Source organism: Lindgomyces ingoldianus (assembly GCF_010093535.1).
Source record: "Lindgomyces ingoldianus strain ATCC 200398 unplaced genomic scaffold BDR25scaffold_18, whole genome shotgun sequence".
NCBI classification, from domain to species: domain Eukaryota; kingdom Fungi; phylum Ascomycota; class Dothideomycetes; order Pleosporales; family Lindgomycetaceae; genus Lindgomyces; species Lindgomyces ingoldianus.
The window spans coordinates 64,217-85,675 of NW_022985179.1; the positions used below are offsets into that span (position 1 = coordinate 64,217).

General features: G+C 41.3%; 9 protein-coding genes across 9 annotated transcripts; 3 read left to right on the top strand and 6 right to left on the bottom strand.

The window, feature by feature from the left end:
• Positions 1-2,891: 2,891 nt before the first annotated feature.
• Positions 2,892-3,116, bottom strand: BDR25DRAFT_226920 (uncharacterized protein; the record flags this gene model as incomplete). Its single annotated transcript, XM_033685230.1, has 1 exon — positions 2,892-3,116. A coding segment is annotated over one exon (225 nt), but the record flags the coding sequence as incomplete, so codon positions are not given.
• Positions 3,117-8,640: 5,524 nt separating this feature from the next.
• On the bottom strand, positions 8,641-9,660 carry BDR25DRAFT_287544 (uncharacterized protein; the record flags this gene model as incomplete). Its single annotated transcript, XM_033688334.1, has 3 exons — positions 9,458-9,660; positions 8,905-9,408; positions 8,641-8,717 (listed from the first exon to the last, which is right to left on the bottom strand). The coding sequence occupies exons 1-3, from the start codon at positions 9,579-9,581 to the stop codon at positions 8,641-8,643; spliced, it is 705 nt and encodes a 234-aa protein (XP_033546789.1). The 5' UTR covers positions 9,582-9,660.
• Positions 9,634-10,565, top strand: BDR25DRAFT_355676 (uncharacterized protein; the record flags this gene model as incomplete). The annotated part of the gene is made up of 7 exons (XM_033695497.1): positions 9,634-9,680; positions 9,744-9,809; positions 9,844-10,003; positions 10,051-10,179; positions 10,214-10,308; positions 10,340-10,398; positions 10,444-10,565. The coding sequence occupies 7 exons, from the start codon at positions 9,634-9,636 to the stop codon at positions 10,563-10,565; spliced, it is 678 nt and encodes a 225-aa protein (XP_033546790.1).
• A 30-nt stretch (positions 10,566-10,595) lies between these two features.
• On the bottom strand, positions 10,596-11,304 carry BDR25DRAFT_393978 (uncharacterized protein). The gene is made up of 3 exons (XM_033698285.1): positions 11,101-11,304; positions 10,988-11,057; positions 10,596-10,948 (listed from the first exon to the last, which is right to left on the bottom strand). Exons 1-3 carry the CDS (start codon positions 11,264-11,266, stop codon positions 10,705-10,707), a joined length of 480 nt encoding a protein of 159 aa, XP_033546791.1. The 5' UTR covers positions 11,267-11,304; the 3' UTR covers positions 10,596-10,704.
• A 940-nt stretch (positions 11,305-12,244) lies between these two features.
• On the top strand, positions 12,245-12,670 carry BDR25DRAFT_35778 (uncharacterized protein). Its single transcript, XM_033695850.1, has one exon. It carries the CDS (start codon positions 12,316-12,318, stop codon positions 12,538-12,540), a length of 225 nt encoding a protein of 74 aa, XP_033546792.1. The 5' UTR covers positions 12,245-12,315; the 3' UTR covers positions 12,541-12,670.
• Positions 12,671-13,939: 1,269 nt separating this feature from the next.
• On the bottom strand, positions 13,940-15,146 carry BDR25DRAFT_355679 (uncharacterized protein; the record flags this gene model as incomplete). The annotated part of the gene is made up of 8 exons (XM_033695498.1): positions 13,940-13,969; positions 14,004-14,296; positions 14,359-14,541; positions 14,589-14,679; positions 14,739-14,774; positions 14,830-14,937; positions 15,000-15,084; positions 15,115-15,146. The coding sequence occupies 8 exons, from the start codon at positions 15,144-15,146 to the stop codon at positions 13,940-13,942; spliced, it is 858 nt and encodes a 285-aa protein (XP_033546793.1).
• A 183-nt stretch (positions 15,147-15,329) lies between these two features.
• On the bottom strand, positions 15,330-16,123 carry BDR25DRAFT_369847 (uncharacterized protein; the record flags this gene model as incomplete). The annotated part of the gene is made up of 3 exons (XM_033697115.1): positions 15,330-15,685; positions 15,739-15,894; positions 15,944-16,123. Coding segments are annotated over 3 exons (603 nt in total), but the record flags the coding sequence as incomplete, so codon positions are not given.
• A 589-nt stretch (positions 16,124-16,712) lies between these two features.
• Positions 16,713-17,637, top strand: BDR25DRAFT_355681 (uncharacterized protein; the record flags this gene model as incomplete). Its single annotated transcript, XM_033695499.1, has 4 exons — positions 16,713-16,817; positions 16,903-17,271; positions 17,323-17,454; positions 17,497-17,637. The coding sequence occupies 4 exons, from the start codon at positions 16,713-16,715 to the stop codon at positions 17,635-17,637; spliced, it is 747 nt and encodes a 248-aa protein (XP_033546795.1).
• Positions 17,638-17,753: 116 nt separating this feature from the next.
• Positions 17,754-18,956, bottom strand: BDR25DRAFT_355682 (uncharacterized protein; the record flags this gene model as incomplete). The annotated part of the gene is made up of 10 exons (XM_033695500.1): positions 17,754-17,768; positions 17,811-17,882; positions 17,928-17,996; positions 18,080-18,175; positions 18,253-18,288; positions 18,359-18,478; positions 18,521-18,609; positions 18,678-18,786; positions 18,844-18,876; positions 18,909-18,956. 10 exons carry the CDS (start codon positions 18,954-18,956, stop codon positions 17,754-17,756), a joined length of 687 nt encoding a protein of 228 aa, XP_033546796.1.
• Positions 18,957-21,459: the final 2,503 nt, after the last annotated feature.

Sequence of the window (21,459 nt, forward strand, 5' to 3'; positions counted from 1 at the left end):
TGTAAAGCAAAAGCCTTTTAAAAAAAGTATAATAGCCTGCTTAAACTGCTTTTAATCTTTAAATAAGCTTAAAAAGATATATTAATTAATTTTATTATAGACCTACTTCTATCTAAAGGGTATATAAATATTATAGTAGTTATTAATTACTTAACTAAGTATTAACACCTAATACTATGTTCCTTTATAACTGCCCTTAATATAGCCTAGTTATTCTACTAATACATATAAGTTTACTATAGCCTGCCTAACACAATTATATTAGACAGAGGTACGCAGTTTGTCTTAGCCTTCTAGGACAAACTCTATAAACAGCTCTAAATTATTCTCTATCTATCTACAGCTTTTTACCTAGAGACTAACAGCTAGACTAAGAACGCAAACGCTGTAATAGAATAAGTCCTACAAGCGTACACAAACTACTAGTAGGACAACTAAGTAAAATAGTTAGCTATAGCACAGTTTAAAGCTAATAACATAATATTTAAATTAACACAAGTATCTCTGTTTTTAGTAAACTATAGATACTACCCCTAAATAGGATTTAAACTACCTATAAATACTCTCTAACTAACTTATTAATTAGTATAAATAATAGATGTAAATAGACTTATTAATAAAATTTAAAACATATTTAAATATGTTTATAAAGAGCTTACATAAGCTTAAGCTTTTTAATAAGAGTACGTAAACTAATCTTAAACCCCCGCCCCTGCGTATGCAGCTGGCGAGAAGGTCTGGCTAGACGCTAGAAATATCTAAATAAACTAATAATTAAAAAAACTTAATTAGAAGAACCTTAGCCTCTTTATAGTAGCCTATATAGTCTTATTGCATGCTTACTAATTAATCCTACCTAACAGCATAAAGATACACCCTATGTTCTACGTATTATTGCTGCGCTAAGCAGCCTCTAAATCTAACTATCTACCTAGACAGCTAAACTTGCTACCTAAACCTATTATTATAAACAACAAACTAGAATATGTTATAAAAGACGTTAAATAGATTTAGTTTAACAAGAAGAAATATATCTATAAATACCTTATAAAATAGACTAGATACAACAAACTATTGTAGAAACCTGCAGAAGCCTTGTAAGAGAACTCTGTAGTAACCTAATTCTACGCCTAATACCTATCTAAACTAAACTTGTACCCTAATAAAGACAACCTAATGCTAGAACTACTAATGTAAAGAATTCCCTTTCTAATAAGAGGGGGGGTACTGTTATAGTATCCTCCCTAGATCCTAGACATAACTGTATTAGACGCGTACTAGAGTATTATTAGTGCACGTCTAACACAAACACAACACAACATAGACATAAACTTAAGCATAAACTGCCTTAACACTAACTAAACCTAGAATAGGCTTAATTTATACTTAAAGCGCTTAGACTTCTAAGCTAAGTATTTAATTGCTAATTTCCTCCTAAACCTTCCTGTTCCTTACACAACGTCTTGTACCTACTATAATACCTCACGTAGTAATTAAACTAGACCTCTGTAAAGCTCTATAACCTTACTCGTGCACAATTGTGACAGTTAGGTCTAAAAAATCTGCTATTTTTATTTTTAAATGTACTTTATCTGCTTCTTGCTTCTTTAATAGCTACTCTCTGCCTAGAGACTCCTAAATAACTTATACCTATTCTAAGCTTAAGCTTTATTACTAGCAGCAGGAAGGATAACTTATAAGTGTTAGTAAAAAAGTTTTTTAACTAGCTTATTAAACAATAACTAGTTAAAAATTACAAGGACTATATATAGGTAAAGGATGTAGTAATAAAGTAAAAGTAGATGTTAAAGGATCTTAAAAAGATGTTAATCTCTTAAAGTAAATTATATATAGTAGTAGTAAAAGCTCTATTTAGGTTAAAAGATAAGATAGTATATTATTTTTATAATAAGCTTTATTAATTTAAACTTAAATATTAAACTGCTTAAGAACTATTAAATATTTATAAGGTAATAAAGCAGAGATTAAGTGCTAAAAAGAGAATTTAATAGACTTAGAATTCTAATAAATGTAGGGTTTTTAGTAGCTAAATAAAGTTAATTAAAGTTTAATGTCTTATTATTCTACAACCTAATATTCTTATAGTCTCTGTTATCCTAGGAATCCTTATTGCAACTCTGTTAAGCGCTAATTTTAGCTCTTACCTAATTAAGCTTCTCTAGCTCTATATATAACCCTCTAGCAGCGTATGTAAAGTGTTTTCTAGCAAAATAATTACACTTACTGCTCTTAATTATGTCCTTAAGGAACAGGCTAAAGCTTATATACTACTACTAATAGTATAGATAGTTCCTTTTAATCTATACCTTTAATACCCTAAAAGTTAACTTAATAAGATTATAGTTAGACAAGTATAGTAAAAGGAAACAGACAACATAGCTAGCAGCCTTAAGAATAGTTGTAACAGCTTTATTCTAATAGATTAAGACGTTATTAAGGACTATAACTATAGGCTAGGTCCTGTAGGTTGCTTAAAGCAAAGAGAGGAAGCGTTGCTTAATCTAATTAATAAACTTTTTATAATTAAAATATCCTTCCTTTACCCCTATACAAGGCAGGTATCTGTTTACTGTATAGGCCGGGAGGATGGCCCACGTCTTCCCGCGCCTTATATCCTGAGTATATTAACTTTTATAGCCTACAGGCCTATAAGCCTTATGCTGCTAGCTAGTTTTCTTATTAAAGATAGACTTATTAAGAAACACTAAATTGTTCTATGTAAACTAACAGAGAAAGTAATAGTAGAGCTCTTAAAGCTCCTTATTACAAGCCTGTAAGAAAGGCTGTAAGGTACGCCTGCTCTATCCATGCTGGGCGAGGTAACAGGAGATTGTAGATCTATTAACCTTCACGCCTCTTTCCATCTATAGCTAATAGGCTTGTTTGTCCTGGTATCTCCATCTGCTGCAGATTAACTCCTTAAACAGAGCTTTGCCATCTTTATTGCTGATTTTAGAAGGTCTTCTAAGCTTTATAGTAGGTAGCTTATAGACGCTGCTATAAGCCTTAAGATTGTTCTCTACATTGTGAACTGCGTGAAGAGAACAACCCTTACAATTAGCAATTGCAGTTCTAGGCCATCTGAGCAGGAGAAACTAACAGATGTTTATACAAACGCGATTATTAAGCCCTTAGGTGCTTAGTTTAAGATATTAGGGTGATTAGGGCCGGCCAGGAAGGATGGAGACGCTATGAGCGCGATACATCGCAAACAAACGCGTTGTTACTCCTAAAAAAGTTAGTATAGGCGCTTCTCTATACAAACTAAAGGCTTTAACCTACCTAGGGCCAATCTAATTGTTATTTGTTGATATATTGGGAATTCTATTGAGATTCTGATCTCCCATACAATTTTGGTGGGGGAAAAAAAGATCCGAGGAACGCCAAGAAATTTCCCGATTTTTGCACACAATAGATCAACGTTCGTGTTACGCGTCGTTTTGTCAGATTTGCGCACCTACTGTCAAGACAGGAGGAACGCTTGACGAAAGCTGCTACATAGTACGAGCAATAAGCTCGAACAGTATGTTGCTGCAAATTGCAGCATTTTGCAGCATGTTGCAGCAAATTGCAGCATTTTGCAGCATTTTGCAGCATGTTGCAGCAGTTTGCAGCAAATTGCAGCATGTTGCAGCAGTTTGCAGCAAATTGCAGCAAATTGCAGCATGTTGCAGCAAATTGCAGCAAATTGCAGCAAATTGCAGCATGTTGCAGCAGTTTGCAGCAAATTGCAGCAAATTGCAGCATGTTGCAGCAAATTGCAGCATGTTGCAGCAGTTTGCAGCAAATTGCAGAAAATTGCAGCATTTTGCAAGCTGGTCGCGCATAGGGCAAGTGCGCGAGGGACTCGGATCGGCAAAACAAAAAGCCGAGCAACACGAGTAGAGCAGAAAAAAAGGATCGATAAATGAACACCATCAATACAATCAATCAATCATCCCATACATCATATCCAAACCCATCATTCATCTTAGGAAGCCCAGAAACAGTGCTTCAATCTAACACGTTTTCACATACAAATCAGCTACTTTTGTAAATTTAATAATGCTAAGTTAGTTTTCTAGCTGTAAGTTGTTAACTAAATTAAAGCTATAACAGTATGCTTAAGGGCCTATACTAACAAAAATTTAGTGTTGTAAGACTCTATGTTTTAAGCCTGCGGCGTCTCTAGAGCCCTAAACACACAACGCGTACTAGTAATCTTTTAAGAGTTAACTATTAGTTGTTGCAGCCTTAATAGATGTACGCGCGTTAACATATATTGCTTTTTGCTGTTAGGCTGGCCTTGTAAGGATATTACAGCGCAGGAGGGCGTCTCTTAGGCAGAGGTGTACTAGATTAAGCAGAACCTAAAACTTTATAGCAGCACCTAGAAACTGCGCAATCCTAACGTAAAGCTTAGCTAGCCACCTAAAATAGGCTCTAAGGATAAGCAGGCATTGTTTAATAAGCTATTTTAGAGTAGCTAGATGTATTAGGACAAGACAGCGTACTAGTTGTGGATAGAGAGAGGTGTACAGGTCTATTAGACAACTATCTCCTAGCTGCTGTAAAAGCGCAAGTAAAGTAAGTAGGTGCTTAGGCCCTTTTTAATTAGCTAAAATAAGGAGCTTTAGGAGTCCTATTATAATTATATAAGGCAGTTTACAGCTAATAATTTAGTGTTTCTTAACAAGTTAATCTTTAATAAGAAAATAAGCTAAAGGCACTACACATACGCCCTAGTAGGCTATAAGGCTTAGTACACCTAAGACGTACAACGCAGAAAAACATAGGCTATTTTACCTGCGTATACAGTTAACAGATATCTTCTCTGTACTAGCTTAAAAAAGGGCTACTTTAGCTATAAAAATTTTATAAGCTAGCTAAAGAGCTACCTGCTGCTAACTTTACACTTAACATACAGCAACTAGCTAATAGTTGTAGTGCTAGACAACATCTCTATCTATATAAACTATAAAGTTGTTTAAGTAATTAAATCTAAAGGCTATATAGTCTATTTTCTGCTACTATACTTACCTAACTTTAACTTAATTAAGCTTACCTTTAAAGTACTAAAGGCATAAATCTAGCATAACTACTTTCTTACTTAAGGCTAGTTTACTAACTTTAGTAACTTTTTAAGGTTATCTATCTAAAAGAGTTACTATAATTACTTTGTAAAAAAGCACTTTAAGTACATAGCTAGTAGGCTATATAAACTGTTAAACAACGCGCTACTTAAGGCTAGGCAGAAGATGTAGAAGTAGTAGGCGTGTAAAGGGTGTAAAGTAGAGGTAATAAGAGAGTAGTTTTCTAAGTTTAATTAATCTAATGTTCTATATATAAAAAAAGTACTAGTTAGTAATTACATAATAGCAATCTGCCTATTAAATGCTCTTACTACTACTACCTACACCACCTCTACCTCTACTAAGCCCTACAAGCCTCTTAGCAGCCCTATAGTACTCCTTATATTACTGTAAATTCTCTTGTAGGTGCTAAACAACTCTATTTTTAAGCCTGTACAGCTTACTAACTATAATTTTATATAACTTACCTCTAATATTTGCTATCTTTTTAAGATTTTTAATAGTCTACTTTTACTTAACTACTACTTTTTAAGCTTAAAAATAGTTATTATAATTATCTACTAGCTACTCTATAACTAGCTAGTTAAAGAACTTCTTTACTATACTACAAAAATTAGCAGCTATTATAGGGCTTAAGCTTAAAACAGGCACTTTAAGAGCAGCTAGTGTTACTAGCAGCTACTTAGTAAAGGAAGTAATTACTAGGTAAAGTAAGTAGCTAGGCAGCGTGTAAGAACTAGCTGCTAAGAGGTGCTAAGAATAGGCAAACAAGTAACTAAGTAGGGCAGCAGGTTAGCTATAAAACCTTATATTTAGCTATAAATATAGCGCTTAACAGTTTAGCCTTTACTAACACCTCTCCTCTATTCTATCCTAATACTCTTGCTCCTGCTCTATAGCCTACTCCTTAGCCTAACACTTTTTACGCTTCTACTGCTTACGCTAAAACTCTTTATTAAAGTTACTTAAAAAGCTTAGTAAGCTACTCTAACACTTTTTTTTACTCTTACAGCTGTTTTTCCTTAACTAGTTCCTCCTACCTGCTGTAGAGCGCTAGTAATTAATTAAAGTAAGAGGTAAAACAGCAACTAACGCAGTGCTCTTAATACACTTATTTACCTAGGATTTAGCGTTAGCTAGCTAGATTGCTAAGTGTTTAAAGGTAGACTATAAGACCTAGCACTAGTTACTAAAGTTGCTACACTAGCTATTTCTACACTCTTACATCTAGTAGATTTGCAACTTCTAGTTAGCCTAAAATAAGATTTGCTTAACGCGCTATATAACCTAAGCCTTATTAAGCAGTTGCTGTGTATAATGTAGATTTCTCTTAGCTAAAGTTGCAGTCTTAGGTACATTAGATAAGGGCTTATTAAACAACTAGTTACGCCTAAAGGCCTTATTAAGCGCCTTAACTTTTACTCTTACTTTAATTTTAACTTTTACTCTTTTAACTAGACTGCCCTTACTAATCTAATAGTTTATAGTGTTAAGTAATTACCTACTTTTAACTAAGCTAAAGTTAGTAAGCGTTAATTAAATCTATGTAGCTAAGCGCCTACCTAGCTTAAACTTAACTCTGTAGCTAACTATCTTGTAGTCTTGCCTGTTAATTATTAACTCTAGCATTGCAATTAGCTCCTCTACTACCTTCTCTACCTCTTCTATTTTAAAAAACACTAACAGCACTTTTTTAAGTAGCTAGGCAACAACACCTTTACTATTAATAATTAATTAATAGTAGATTTTAAAGTTAATAAGGACTAAGACTTATAAGGGGGATAAGAAGTTAACAACACGTTAAGCAGGCTATAGAGTAGTAACGTTGCCCTAGGTAGGCAGAGAGCCTAGCTAAGGCACTAAGGCGACAAGGGGTGGCAACAACAGCAGGTCTTGTAGCTCTAGCTCTGCTGCAGGAGCTCTAGTAACTAGAGTAGGACTCTCTAACAGGCGCGCTACTACTAAGAGCCTGTTAGCCTCTAGTAAAGAAGCCTAGCGTACACACCTACGCTGCGACTGCGTTGATGGGCCTCCATGAGCACCTCCTCAGGCGCGGCCACCTTCACGCGCTGCCCTAGGAGCAGTAGCAGCCTCTGTGGCCTTCTCTGTAGGCTTCTTAGCCCGCCGGGGCCTCTGGGTCACCATTTTACGACTCCTGCAACACCAAAAAAGCAGTTAGTATAGGCCCTTAGGCGTATATCTATAGCCTTAACTTAGCTAATAACTTACAAGAAGTTTAGGGCAAAAAACTAGGTTAACACAGTTAAATTCACAAAAGTGGCTGGTTTGTATGTAAAAACAACGCGTAACGCGAACGTTGATGTGTCGCCAAGGAAATCTACCGATTTTTGCACACGATAGATATAGTGTCTACCAGTGCGTCATCACAAACGCAACCTTCCTATTCCCAACAATTACACCAATCTACCGCATTTCATTGGGTACCTAGGGCCTTAAGCGGATGCCCCCTCTTCTGAATTGAGAACCCGCTTATATTCCGTCGTAAGCGACAACACGCAATAGGGCGGAACATGCAATCATGCGATGTATTTCAACTCTGTCGGAATAACTTATTCATTCAACTTAACGGAAGAAGAGACGTCCCAATGCGCCAAAAGAAAAACGGAAAAACCCCTTTTTTCCTTTTTCCCACAATAAAACGAACTCATGTAAAATTCATAGGTTAGATTAGATAAATCCGCTTTGAAACCTCGTCACAGCGATAATATGACCACCACGACGCAAAACGCACCTCGCTATGATCGAACACCCCAGCCTCAGGATTTGCAGCGGGCCTTTGACTCGGGGCTTCTCATCGCAGTCCGAACCGCATTTGGCACGAAACAGTTTTTCGATAATCTAAATACAGAAGCGAGGTTTGAGGTGGGTCTAGCTCTGGGTGTGTCTTGAAACGGACTTGAGACGAGGGGGTCACGGACACGGTTCCACGATCTGCGAACAGGGAAAGCTTAGAACCTTGGAAAGCTTAGCTAGACGTCAACCTAAGGCAACGAGGGCAGAATATGAGAATTGAATTATCAGTCATCAAATCTGAAAGAATTGGAGAGAACGATGCGAAGAGTATGGTGGAGACTACGAGAGGCTTGCAAGGGGAGGAGAGTAAAGCAATCACTAGTCTATTATTTCTGTGGAAATCAAATACGATAAGGAGCGGCAATAATCAGGTTCCCAAGTAGAAAACATCAGTCATAGCAGCGTTCCAGCACCGCACCTTGCAAGCTCCCCCCAACGTCCAAGCTATGCACGCACTATCTCTATTTACATATACAAATTTCTCCTAAGACTAGCAAGTCATGGCGATCATCTCGGCCGAAGCTAAGAGGAAAGATGGATGGAGTGAGTCGCTTATGCCGTGAAGTCGCGGGCGACAAACTCGATCTCCTCCTCCTGGTCGTCGTTTGTGAGAAGTGGGGCACCACGTCGGGTGACCTCCTCCTCCTGGTCATCGTTGCTGAGAGCTGGGGTGGCAGCATTCGCGGTGTTGCCTCCAGCGGCGCCTAAGATGGTTTAGCCAGTATAACGATCATTAGGAAAGAAGATACATACCAGCAGTGGTGGCGCCGGCTCCAGTAGCGGCACCAGCGGCACCAGCGGCACCGGCAGCTTGAGGAGTGGCAGCCTGAGCGGCGGGCGCTAGAAGCATGTTAGAACGGCATCGAAAAGGTTGGATACAAGCACCATACCAGCAGCACCGGCATTACCGGCAGCAGCAGCGGCGGGAGCAGCGGCGGGAGCAGCTTGAATTATCATTAGCATAGCAGTAGGAAATGTTGGATTCAAGGAACCATACCAGCACCTGCAGCACCGGCCATCTGAACTGGGACACATCCACCGAATGGACCAGCACGCGCTGGGTTCTGGCAACGGACCATGCAGACGTTGCTCTGGCCGGCAACGGTACCAGTGCAGGTCTGGTCAGCTGGGATAGCGGCCTTGAGAGGCAAGTCCATGACTTGGGTATCTGGGTTCCTGCCACGAGCGTTGCCATCGACATTCTGAGTGACCTGGATGGCAGTCCACTGTGTGCCAGTGCCGGTGGCATCGATCATGCAGGTGTATGGACCAGCGCCATCGGAGTTAACTTGGTGGAGAGTCATTGAGATTTCGCCACCGGCAGAGACCTGAGGAAGGGTTCCTCCCATCATGGCCAAGACCTTCTGGGTACCGGTCTGGACGTCGTTGGTTCCTCCACCAAGGGTCTCACCGCACTGATCAGCGGCTGCATTCTTGAAGCGGGTAGCATCTTGCTGGAAGGGATTGCGCCTCGTGCCATCGCGAGGAGTAGCGGGGTCGACTGTGTAGAGTAAGCAACAACCAGGGAACGATGCAAGAAAATAACATACTGCCGATGGCGGATCCTGCGCCGCCCTGATCACCAACTGCCTTGACAATTGCGCTGTGGCCTGCCACGAGCTGGCTGCTGGCCAAAAGGCCCATAGAAATGAGAGAAGCCTTGGTGAAGTACATTCTGAACCGGTCAAGAATGAATTATTAATAAAGTAGAAAAGGGTATTAGTGAATGGAAGAGAGTAGTGATTACTGTAGAAGCTTGGTTGGGAACGCTGAGTGCTGATGATGATCATTTCGAGAGAGATTCAGCGATCCTTTATAGGGCTCTCGTGTCTGTAGGCTCAGCACCCAACTATCTGGACAAACACCCGGGATATTCCATCCGGCGTTGTGTTGCAGAGATGAGTTTTGGCCAAGAGCCACATACACCCTGATCAAGTGTCGAAGTCACAGACTCAACCTTGGCAGTGATGTTGGGCCTCATCCTGCATCCGGTGACAAAGGCCGGCAAGGGCAAAAATGGTCGTCCAAAACAATGCCGTTCCTGTAATAGGGTCTTCTATGGACAGCTCTCAGACGTGGATGAGGCCTTAGGGGCTGTGCAAACTGAATTTCATTTTACCTCTATGGCCAACGAGAAGGCAAGGAGGCCCGAGATGAAACTATGAAGACAACCCAAGGAACCGACCTCAGAATAGTCCAGAGTTTTGAAACTGGAGACATACACCGAGGCTCAGATCAGCTGGAAGTGGCCATCACGGCATCTGTGTGTTTGGTCGGAAGGGCAATCCATGTCTGTCATGCATTAGGATCCCCACCGCCGCGAAAAGCTTGGCGGCAAACTTAAATTAGCCCAAGAGGAGTGTCGTAGGGAGAAAGGTACGGAAAGAGGTACAGAAATATTGTGAATCTTAAGAAGCGCTGTAGACGTTAAGAGAAGCGAGGCGCATTCTCGTGGAAATGGGCTTCGTCATGCTCCGAATAAACGAAAATGGTTGGATTAATGCTGTACTCTATTAATGGGAACAGAATATACGAGGAGCGAGAGAACGCATGATTTCCGAGAGGGCCTCTCGATGCGATCAGATTGGGCAAAAACCGGGCACATTCTGTTTCGAAGCTCAGACCTGCTATGCCGCCTCAGAGCCGCCTCAGATCTGATAATATGTTCAAAGAGGAATATGCCTCGGTTCAACCGACACGAGCTTGTTTGAAGGTTCCAACTTTTGCTGGCAGTATTGAAATGTGAAGCACTTTCCAAAGGAGAATATGTTTGGGTTGGGGTCTCGCTCGTCCTCTTTTAGTGTTTGGTTTCTGTTTGGTGTCGCACGGAGGTTTCATGCTGGAGAGCGTGGCTAAAGTATATGCGGGGAAGAGTTTCTGCCTTCCGGCTCGATTGCCTTCCGGTTTCTCTGCCATTTCCATCACCTGTTGGGGCGCCAAGGCATCGCCCCCGTGATGGCGGCGAGGAAGCTGAGGCGTGAAAGGAAAGGTCATGTCGGAACCCGAGTGATGGGAGTGTCGGAGGTCGGAAAACCGCCTTTCTGTTTGTGGTAAGCACGGTGGTCGGTCCGCGCCTCAACCTTCTTGGCAGTGCTCCGAGCCTCGGACAATCGCAGCACTTACCACAACCGTAAATAAGTAGTAAGTCGCCTGGTTTCCATGCGTCAATCTGCAATTAGTATCAAAGTGTGACGATGATCAATGCGACATGTTGGTATGCGGAAGTCCCCGGCTTCCTGAACATGATCCGTGTCGAAAGTCATCATGAGTGAATGTCCGCGCTGAATACTTTCCCCGTATTTTCTGTCAGACACATTCAAGCAGACATCGGCTATCGCATTGGTGGTGGCCATTCTCATATATCACCATATCATCGAATCCTTCGAGTAGTTACTTGTAAGCTACAGATTGTCTTACGATTCTCCTCCACTCTCCTCCACTCTCCTCCGCTCTTCCCTCTCCACTGAATGACTCGAATGAAGGAAATCACACGCTTGATCAAAGATCGCGAAAGATCGCGAAGATCGACCTTTTCATTCTTTGCGTATTAGGAACTCTTGATATTTCTCCAATCTTCTCCAATTTCGCCCTGCGAGGTCGAATAACATCAACGTGGGTCGAAGCAGACTGGTTAGTTTGCAACTTTGCATCAAAATCTAAAGGGCTGCGAATGGCAGCTGTGATCACCAAAGGCAAGAGAACCATTGTACCTTCTTCTAAAGCTAACTACATTTCCTTCTTTGCCAAGATGAACTTTTCAGGAGGCAAAATGGAGTGACTGGCGGCGGGCTCCTACTTGCTTCCCCTTGCGATCGGTGAATCGAGGGCTCCCTGCATCCGATACCTTTTATTACCAACGCCTCAGGAGTGCATTGCTCCTATTTTCTGACTATGCCTGATCCCTAGGCGGTGAAATTTCGCTTTCGGCCAGCGACAGTTTAGACAACGCGCCTTTCCCTTTCAATCGTTCCGGCGATCGCTTTCTAGTTCCGGTTGAACATTTTTTCAAACTACCTTTCCGCGAGTAGGACCTTCTATAATTCCTCCACATCCACTCGTCTTCAGCACCATGGGCTTCGGTGGCGCATCATTCAAAAGACTCGTCTAGATGACCAGGGTTGTCATGCTGTTGCGAGAATCGATGTTGCTCAGACAGCGATCTATAGGATCTTGTTCACCGGGTTACCAAAAATATTAAAGCGAAGCATAGTATATCTGCTTAGGGGTAGATGGTATGTGACCTTCCCCTAGTTTGACTAACTCTTCATCCTCTAATATGATCAGATTTGTTCAGCTACTCATCCCAAATTCATATATATGCCCAAAATCATGATCCCCTTACGCTTCGGAAGTCTTAGAACATGCCACCTAACAAGTGCTGCTATTTTTCAAGCTCGCTTGCGGTCTCATGTTGAAAATGGCTATCGTAACCCACTTGAAACTTCCCTTGGCAACCTATACGTCTGTTCTGATCTCCCTATCGCTTCCTCTCGTCGATTCGTCCGGGTCAAGTTTTAAGACTTTTTATTGTTTGGTACAAACAGAAGGTCACCTAGTTATAGTAGGTCAGCATTTATTATTGTTCGTTGGTTTTTTTATCTTTGAAAAAGGGGGTCACAGGGAGCGAACTTGAGCCGCTTCACATTCAACGCAAGTGACGTTAATGGTTGATCACTACCTCCGGTGACACTATTATTTCAATATCTGCCTACTAATTTGGGACTAGTGGCTATTCCCTATCAACTTTAACTCGGATTGGGCTATCTAACCCTTGCCTCCACTTTGTTATCTCTTTCGCTTTCACTGTCTTGAATTCTCTGGAAAACAGCCGCAATTTGTATTTGAGATCTTTACCAGTGGGTTTATGCTGGTTTTCCCTTTGAAGACACTCCTTCTTCCTCCAGATCCTCTAGGCGATATAGCAACACCACGACGGCGCTCTTGTACCCTATGCCCCACTACCGCCGAAACGAGATTTTGGAGCCTACAACCTCACCATGACCCGTTCGCCCGCCGAGAAGGATATTCCCCATACGACTGCCGAAGCGCTCTCGCTGACTGATATTAAGACCCGGAAGCGGCACGGAGGGCTCAAGAAGATTTCCCCGAAAACTCGCCCTATGAGCAGGTCAGGGCTGCTGTCAAAAACACAGATGGAGGACGAGCCATCAAACACGGCGAGTACGTGGAACAAACTTAAAGAGCTATGGAATGTTCTAACATTGGAAAAGGTTAGAGCATGGATCCTTCGGCTTTCCTTCGTGACTGTCGCATCTGGGTTGAACACGTTCCTTTCGTATGTGCCCAATATTACTGTAGTAATTCTATGTCCGGAGACCTTTGACTCCTTATGACTCTCCTAAAACGCCAATTTTCCTGGAAGCCAATTTTCCTAGGACAGTTTCCCAGGCCGCGAATTTTTCTAGAAGACTGATTATCCTGGGGCAACGTTCCTAGGAGGATTTCCCAGGATACTAATTTTCCCTGGGTGGCTTTCCTAGGACGCTAATTTTCTTGGGACGATTGTCCTAGGATGCCTACCTAGTAGGTTGTTTGGGGAACCCGAGGCTCCCAGGGTCAAAATCTGGCACCAGAGTGCTGAGATGTCTATAGAGGTTATCTTTAGTCTTTGGAACCCTGCAAATTAACGTGCCTAATTATCTCATGCAGGGTCTCACTGTGTGCACGCTCAACACTAAAATTGCCAAATCTTTTTCGCATATTTTTTGGCACGGGTCATGCGATAGAGCCGGATAGGGTAACGCGATGAAGCAACCCGACGATATAGATAGTCAGCGACGGCGAGAAAGGAGGGCTCTTCTTAATAAACGTTGAGTCTGAGGACAATGCTATTACGGTACCTGTAGCGCTCTAAACCCGCTGTTACGCAACTTTATTGTACTAATGTAATTAATTAGCATGGGGAAAAAATTAACAATTTTAAATAAGTATTCACGTTATTAGCACTTATGCACTAAGTCTTTGTAGGGGAGATTTTAGCCTATGTTGTTTGAATTCTAGTCTGAAGTGACTTAGTACCTGACCATATCTAATCTGTTTCCCTAGTACAACTCCCGATCCAATAGACCGCTAAACCTCACAACGATGCAAGAAATTGTACAGCGCCTCAGCACGCTGCAAACTCATTGCTATGGGCTCTCTCTTCTCGCATCTCTGTGTCTCTGCATTGCACATGCAACGATCATTGTAATCTTCTGCGAGGGTGAGACGACGGATGCGATCCGCTGTGTCACATTGCTTTTTCAATTCCACCGCTGTGACGAAGGCGTTGCTGCGATAGCAAGAATATTCGATTAGGCTGCCGCAGCAACCTACTACGGTAGTCTTGATTTTGCGCTGAGAGTTCGAGTTGCAGGCAAGATTATCGGCTAGCAAGCCGCCGAAATATGGTCAGCTGCGTAACAATTGGTAAGAAAGAGTCGCTGCATACCCTGGTGTTGGGACTCGATAAAACAAGCGACAAGGTAATAAAGAGTGCGAAGACAGTTTTGAATGTAGTCTCCATGTTGGATAGTTGGATCGGCATGTACAGAGGTCGAAAATGGCGACTGTGGAATACGAACCATGCAACGGTTGTTAAAAATCCCCTTGACAAGGTAATGGAGGACAATGGCTATCCGAAATTGAACTGCACTTATATTATCTACATCTCCAACTGACAATTCTCACTTTGAAGCGCGCCAAAAACACTGCTTCCTTTGCACGCTAAGCAATTCCAGGCTCTTGGGAAAAGCTGACGGCCCCCAAGGGGCTGGCACCACGAAGTCCCAAAGAAACCGGATCCTGTCAGGGCTATTAAAAATATGAAACGTTTGCTGCTAGCCTGTGGTTAACCTTATTCAGTACCTGTGGGGCGACGATCCGTGAATATAAATGTTAAATGTGGGGACCCCAGGCCTACCCCAGCACCATCACTGCTTAATCTTTCTGTGCGTGTCTCATCCATGAACCAGTTATCAGCACCATGAAATGAGATCAAATCTCCTTCCGCTCGCAGCGCCCTAGTAGCCTACAGGCAAAGGTCAAGTGCTAAGAGAACTAGTAGCATTCTCACTAGAGTGCCGCAGTCACGTTAACACTGGGATCCCTCCGTTGGAGGCGGCGCTTAACCATGGAGGAGAGCAATAAAAGCAACGTATTCCTTGGACATCCCAATCTGTTTGCAGTAGTCATGCATGGCTCTCACGATAGTCGCATGCATGTCACGATAAGTCTCATGTTGCCAAGACTTACCCCTTTTCTTGCATATATATAGACCCCTAGGTGCACTCCTCTAGCAATCAATCCAGTTACTCATATCTCTGTGCTCCCACAAGCTTCACACAATCCGTACAAATGATTCGCTCATAAGCTCGTCTCCTACAAACACATCCTTCGCCTACCCTTCCCAAACCGGAGGTCCCGGGGCCACAAAACCAGTGAGGTTCTGCAATCCGGTTACGTGAGCGGGCTGCCAAATGGCTATAACATGAACAAAATTAGCGCCGAAGCTAATTTTCAGTCGTCAAACGTACCGTGATCCCAGATGTCGTACGCACCCGGGAATTTAACCATTGGGCCAGGCTTTCCTGAGCGAAGATTAGCCCGGCCAAGCCGATAGCACGAGACGTCTTACCGCCACCAGGGCCATTGACTTCGATGTGTGCGCAGTTGACGTAAAATTGAGTGACGTTGAATTCGTGCGTGATTCCAAAAATTACCTCGAGGCGAAGGAGGTATTTTCCAGGCGGTGTCGTCTTAGGAAGTGTAAAATTCGCCTCAATGATGTTAGCACAGTTAGGTGGGATCATCATGGGAATGTTCAGCCAACCATGGTATGACCTAGGATCGCCCATTCGGTATCGTTTTTCGCGCCCATGTACGCAACCTTGAACCAATCGCCATCCCCAGTGTACGATTCTAGGTCCGCTGGTGCTCGCGACAAGTAAGCTTGCGCGAATCCAGGATGGTAAAAGGGGACGTCCCTCTAACTCATATCAGGAGAAGGATGAATGGGGTGATTTTTTACCACTCACGTCTTTGCCGTCAACCGTCTGAGTAGGAACGAACCCAATCTTATTTCCAGCGCTGACAGCCAGCGTTTCAACACCATGTCCCGTCATCGCGGCCCCTCTTCCACAGCGGATATTGTCGTCGTAGAGTTCATAAATTGGATTTATGGTTGCTGGTTGTACGCCGGGACTGCTGAAGCCTGGTGCAACCTGTCTACCATAACGGTTGTTGGCCCTTGAATTACATCTACAAGAGAGAAGAGGAAGCCTATACCTAACATATTGCCAGTTTTTGCTCACCGGGCCCCCGTTGTAGGATAATTTGGAGAGCAAGTCTAGGATGGTGAGGACTAGCAGCGCGCAGATGTGAATATGACGTACAGTGGGCAGTAACGCCTTGCCCAAAAAGCAGTAGAATGTTCAGCAGCAAGAAATGCATTGGACAGACAGAAGACTGGGGATATTCAATCTGAAGTTCGAGGTAAGAGAGCGTGTTGCGTAAGAAATACTGGAGCCGGCATCGCCCATCTACACAGATGTAGCAGTGATGGGTATGTACTCCTGCAAAGAAACATAGAACCGGGAGAGTTAGCCGGTGTATAATTCTTGTACGCGCTTCATTTGCTATACGAGAGAGTGCCCTGGGCCACTTGCATTCGACCGCTAAAACACCCCGCATCACGAGTCGCTCGCTGTATTAACTTAGATAGAAACCTCGCTAATTTCCCTAGATGGGCCAACATTGGGAGAGGCGTCCGCCATTCGCAACACACCCATAAGGCTAAATACATGTATGTCGACTCAGCCTGGAATCCTCCAGCTACAAATGGTAATTAGCGGCGCGGGGAAATGTAATATGCGGAGAGGTAAGGCAGAACTGATCTGCATTGTAACCTTAGTGGAACGACGCTCTCCTTAAACTACTTGCTATATCTCTTTCCTAACAACTTGTCTAAGCCTTGAAGGAGAGGATTCTTAACTAGATTCTTGTCAAGATGCTACACTTGTTACTGATACTCCTACATCTGTTCTGCTCCGGTGCTGTGCACGCAGAGACCAAACCTTCTAATGTCACCATCATAGAACCGACCTTCATCCGGTATTGCCCATTCCGGGTTAATGTCTCCCTAGCGACCGATCTCTCCTCATTGGATATCGCATTTTTGACGAAGAGTGCCAACCCAGGCCCTCCTCCATTAGGTGTCCACCGGTGCTATGTCCGCGTTCAGATCGGCTTCGACAAGACAGTTTACGCCTACACGATTAACGAGGTAGAATACGTCCCGGAGAATGCGAAGAGTATAACTGGGAAGATCGAGACAAGAGTGGCCTGGGAGTACGACAGCGGACCTGTATGTGTTTCTTAGATGGAAGATTGCTAGCGCAAATTAACTGGACTCTAGACTCAATTTACAGCGGTAACGCTCTCTTCCACATCTGGTGCGCAGACTGCCAAAAATATAACGTACGCAAGGGGGGCTGGATGCCAAGATGACCCGTTTCTGAACATTCTAGCCTCTTTTAATGAGAACGAGGTCAGACGCGTATCGGCAGCTAATCTGAAACTGCGCGCAAAGCTACAGTGGAGGACTCGTAGCTCTGAAAGTGACTGGTTCGCGGACAAGTTTTGCATTCAGTACGGCGATTGCAGGAACGTTGACGTCGATGGTTTACCGAGTTGGCCTGAGAGTTGCACCTTTCCAAACGGAACGGTATAATGGGTGGTGAGAGTCCCCGCTACCTAGTGTGCTAGATATAAACAAATTAACGCCTACTTCTAAATTTCTCACCATCCGGAGATAAGCCCGAACTATAATGTTATGACAATCAAATTTCACCAGTGGGGGGACTAAACAACAACCATAGGGTTGTGGTAAGACAAGGGACTAACCAAGCAGATGCCTAAGCCAATACCGGAGATGACTATCGCGCCCATCTTCTTCTTCGTCGCCACCAGAAGCTTCTACAGCATCTAAATAGGCAGTGCGAGGATGGTTATGTCCTCAACTGTAATGATGAGAACCTTAATTAGGTATGTGAGGTTCAGAGAACCGCACTTGCCGTGGATCCTCTTATCCTAGAAGAATCCGAGCGGTTGACATAGTACTAAGATGTGGATGATAAGTATAAAAGCACTAGCGACGCAAATACCTATCACACATCCACACGGTACGACAAAACCGTGAGCTGGCGAGCCCGAAGATCAAAAAGTAAAGATGCAAGATAGATATCTCTATAGCCAATGTAGCCATCATCCTATTTTCTATGTTAGTGACGTCATGAAACGACTGGTGTTTAGGCTATTGTTAAATACGCATACTATAGGATGCCACTAGATAGGAAGAATTTTCTGGCTGTAAAGACGGTCTCTACATCGTCCCATTTCTCTACAAGATCTATAACGTTAAGACTAGCGCCACTGTTTTGTACGCTAGTGACGTCCGTAAAGTATAGGTAGGAGACAAAAAAACACGAAAACCTAGTACTAGGTTGGTCAACAGGCTGCGAAAAAGCGTATACTTGGCTTACTAAAACTGCGAACAATGCCCAGTCATTCAACTCTAGGTTGCGCCTTCTAAAGTGGCGGGTCTAGTATCTAACAATAACGAGGACATGGTCAAGTGCCAGAAAGACGCGGTTAATAGCGAGCATCTTCCTCCTATTTTTATTTCTTGTGAGTGGATGGTTCACTATGGTGTTGATGATTGCGCTACTAGTCACGTATAAAGAGTGGGCTCGAAGCTAAAGGAAGGGGCACGAATTGCGAAGCTTAGGCGAACGCGTGTGTTGCCGGAGCTCTGTAAAAGGTGTACGATAGGAGGGGTGATAATATCAGAACTTAGACAAAAGTAAGAAAGTGGAAATGTCTAGGCATTGTAGTAGAATGAAGCGGCGATACTTGCATCTAAACTGTAATTAGCCACGCCATTATCTGTAAGTAGACTCCAGGTTCGAGCCTAGTTATCTAGGGTGCAAGGAGTAGTCGGACAGTGGAGATTGAGCGCGTATTCGAGGCATTATCGCGCAATTCTCCCATAGAAATAATACTTTAAAGCAGAACTAAGCCCCGCACACGCAATCTATATACAGCCGGCCATAAGCATATATGGGTGTTGCTTGGTATCACCTCATTAAGTGTCTAGCTTTGACGAACATATGAACTTAAAGCGTTCACAGGCAGAATGCAATAAGATCCCACCCCTTTGCTCTTAGACTTAGACTAAAGTCTGTCTATGCAGCTTATAAGCTGTTGTAATAACATTAAAGAATACAACTTGTACATATTCTATCAGCCTTAGAAATTCTTATACATACTTAACTGTCTTTAGTTCTAGCTATTCTATAGTAGTTTTAATCTTAGCTAGGCCTATTCTATATCTTTATTTTAATGCTATAAATCTTAAGTATTTTTTTTTATAAAGAACTTAAATTTATAACAGTAAGCCTTTTTCTTTTAGCTTCTATAGAATCTATGTACCTTCTTAGTATACTCTTCTTAAGTTAACTTTGTGTATACTAGTATGTTGTCTAGGTATACTGCTATAAACTTGTTAAAGTACTTATTTAGCGTGTTGCTAATTTTTATTAAAAGGTTATTAGCGTATTAGTAAGGCTAAATAGTATAATAGTATACTTATAAAGTCTGTTAGGATTTAAACTTCTAAAGGCTGTCTTCTATTTCTTTTCTTTTACTATTCTTAATATATTAAACTTATCTTAACTATATATTACACTTTATAAAATACTTTAATTCTTTAAGCTTAGTTATAATTTGCTAAATAGAAGGTATTAGCATTTTGTTTAGAACTGTGTTTTTATTTACTGTTCTTCTGTCGCATACAATTATCCGCCTATATATATCCTTCTGCTGTGCTAGATAGAAGGTTGATCTTTTAGCGACGCAACAGTTATAAGCCTGGTTCGCGTGGCGCGGATAGTTAGCGCGTGAGAATTTTTACTCCCTGCTCTACTAATAGGAACGCATTATCTCTAAACACTGTGTGTTTAATTCCCACGTTTAGAAAGAACATTTAGGCAGTGTGTCTATTACAGAGGCTATCTTGTTAGATTTGTCTCTCACGTTCTACTGCTTATGCTGGGACGGTGTGTTGCAGAGGTTTTTTCACCTCTCTTGTTCCACTGTTCGAGCTAGAGGGTGTGTCGCATACAATTATCCGCCTATATATATCCGTCTACTGTGCTAGCTAGAAGAGTAACCTTTTAGCAACGCATCTTCTTTTTTTATAAATACTAGCGCTAATGCTACTAGACTTTTACTTAGACAGATATGTCTCTTAGCTAGTTTCTTTATTATATATGCCTTTAGCGCCTCTGTCTAGAACTCTGTTGTTAGGCGTAGTGTACTACTCTTTAAGCAAGCTCTAGAGTTTAGTTCTATAACATAATTCTATAGTTTATGTCTAGGTAAAGCCTTACTATAAAGTTAATCTTAAAACATGTTTTAGAAGTTGCTATACTTTTCTAGTATTAATTTCTCTTTCTTTAAACTGTATATCTAAAAGATTATTTCTTTATTTTCTTTATCTAGGTTTATAGTATTTTAGCTTAATTTATTTCTCTTACTCTAGATAGCGCTCCGCTAGATTAGTTATAAAGTGCGTTTAAAAAGTTTATAGATAACTTACCTATTATTTAAATAACAACAAGATTATGTCTTTTTAGCTAGCTTTTTTCTAGAAGAACGTTATACTTTAGACTTGAAAAGGTAATACTTAATGCCTATTTTAGGTCTCTAGTCTCTTGTACTCTTAGTTTTTCTAGCTATGTTTCTAGCTAGATCTACTTATTTCTATATATTATACTACAACTAACTTCTAGCCTAATCTTAAATAGATTCTACGTTACTCTAAATTATTTATTATGTTTGTTCACCTAGTCTAAACTAAGTAGAGTAATAGAGCATCTACTATTAATTATTACACTTAGTAATTTTCTGCTAAACATAGCTTGTAACATACACTACAGGCAAGTTGCTTACACACCTAAGTTACTTACTTTTACTAAGACTCTACTAAACTACTTTTTTTATACTAATGCATTCTTAACAACACTACTTAAATATGCTAAAAAAAATTTAATATAGCTTACACTTTAAGCTTTTAAATAAAACATCACACTTTTAAAGTAATATATAGTAGCTATATATAAAGTTTTTTAAAAAATAATAAATAACTAACATACTAAATAACTTTTATAAGCTAATTTTATAGCTAACTTATAAAAGCTAAAAAATAATAAAAAGTAAGTAATTAGAAAGTATATACTTAAGCTATATATATATAAATTTTGTTCTTTTAGCTAGTAGCTGTAGCTAATATAGCTAATTCTTTACACACTAAGTATAATCTAGGCTATATTAGCATAAACTAGCCTAGTATGTTTATAAAGCATTATTTAAAGCTTAAAGTAAAGTTTTAAGTATAAGTATAGTTAGTAAATATTTAGCTTATTTTAAATACTATACTTAGCTTTAATATTCTTTATAAGGCTAAACTAGCTTTAAATTTCTTTAATATTTT

Bases quoted from the DNA above. Each gene is read 5' to 3' on its own strand.
- BDR25DRAFT_35778 (XM_033695850.1), top strand. From the start codon at position 12,316: ATGTTGAAAATGGCTATCGTAACCCACTTGAAACTTCCCTTGGCAACC.
- BDR25DRAFT_393978 (XM_033698285.1), bottom strand. From the start codon at position 11,266: ATGAGAATGGCCACCACCAATGCGATAGCCGATGTCTGCTTGAATGTG. The intron at 11,058-11,100 runs GTCACACTTTGA...CATGGAAACCAG, and splicing joins AACATGTCGCATTGATCATC to GCGACTTACTACTTATTTAC. The intron at 10,949-10,987 runs GTTGAGGCGCGG...TACCACAAACAG, and splicing joins CTCGGAGCACTGCCAAGAAG to AAAGGCGGTTTTCCGACCTC.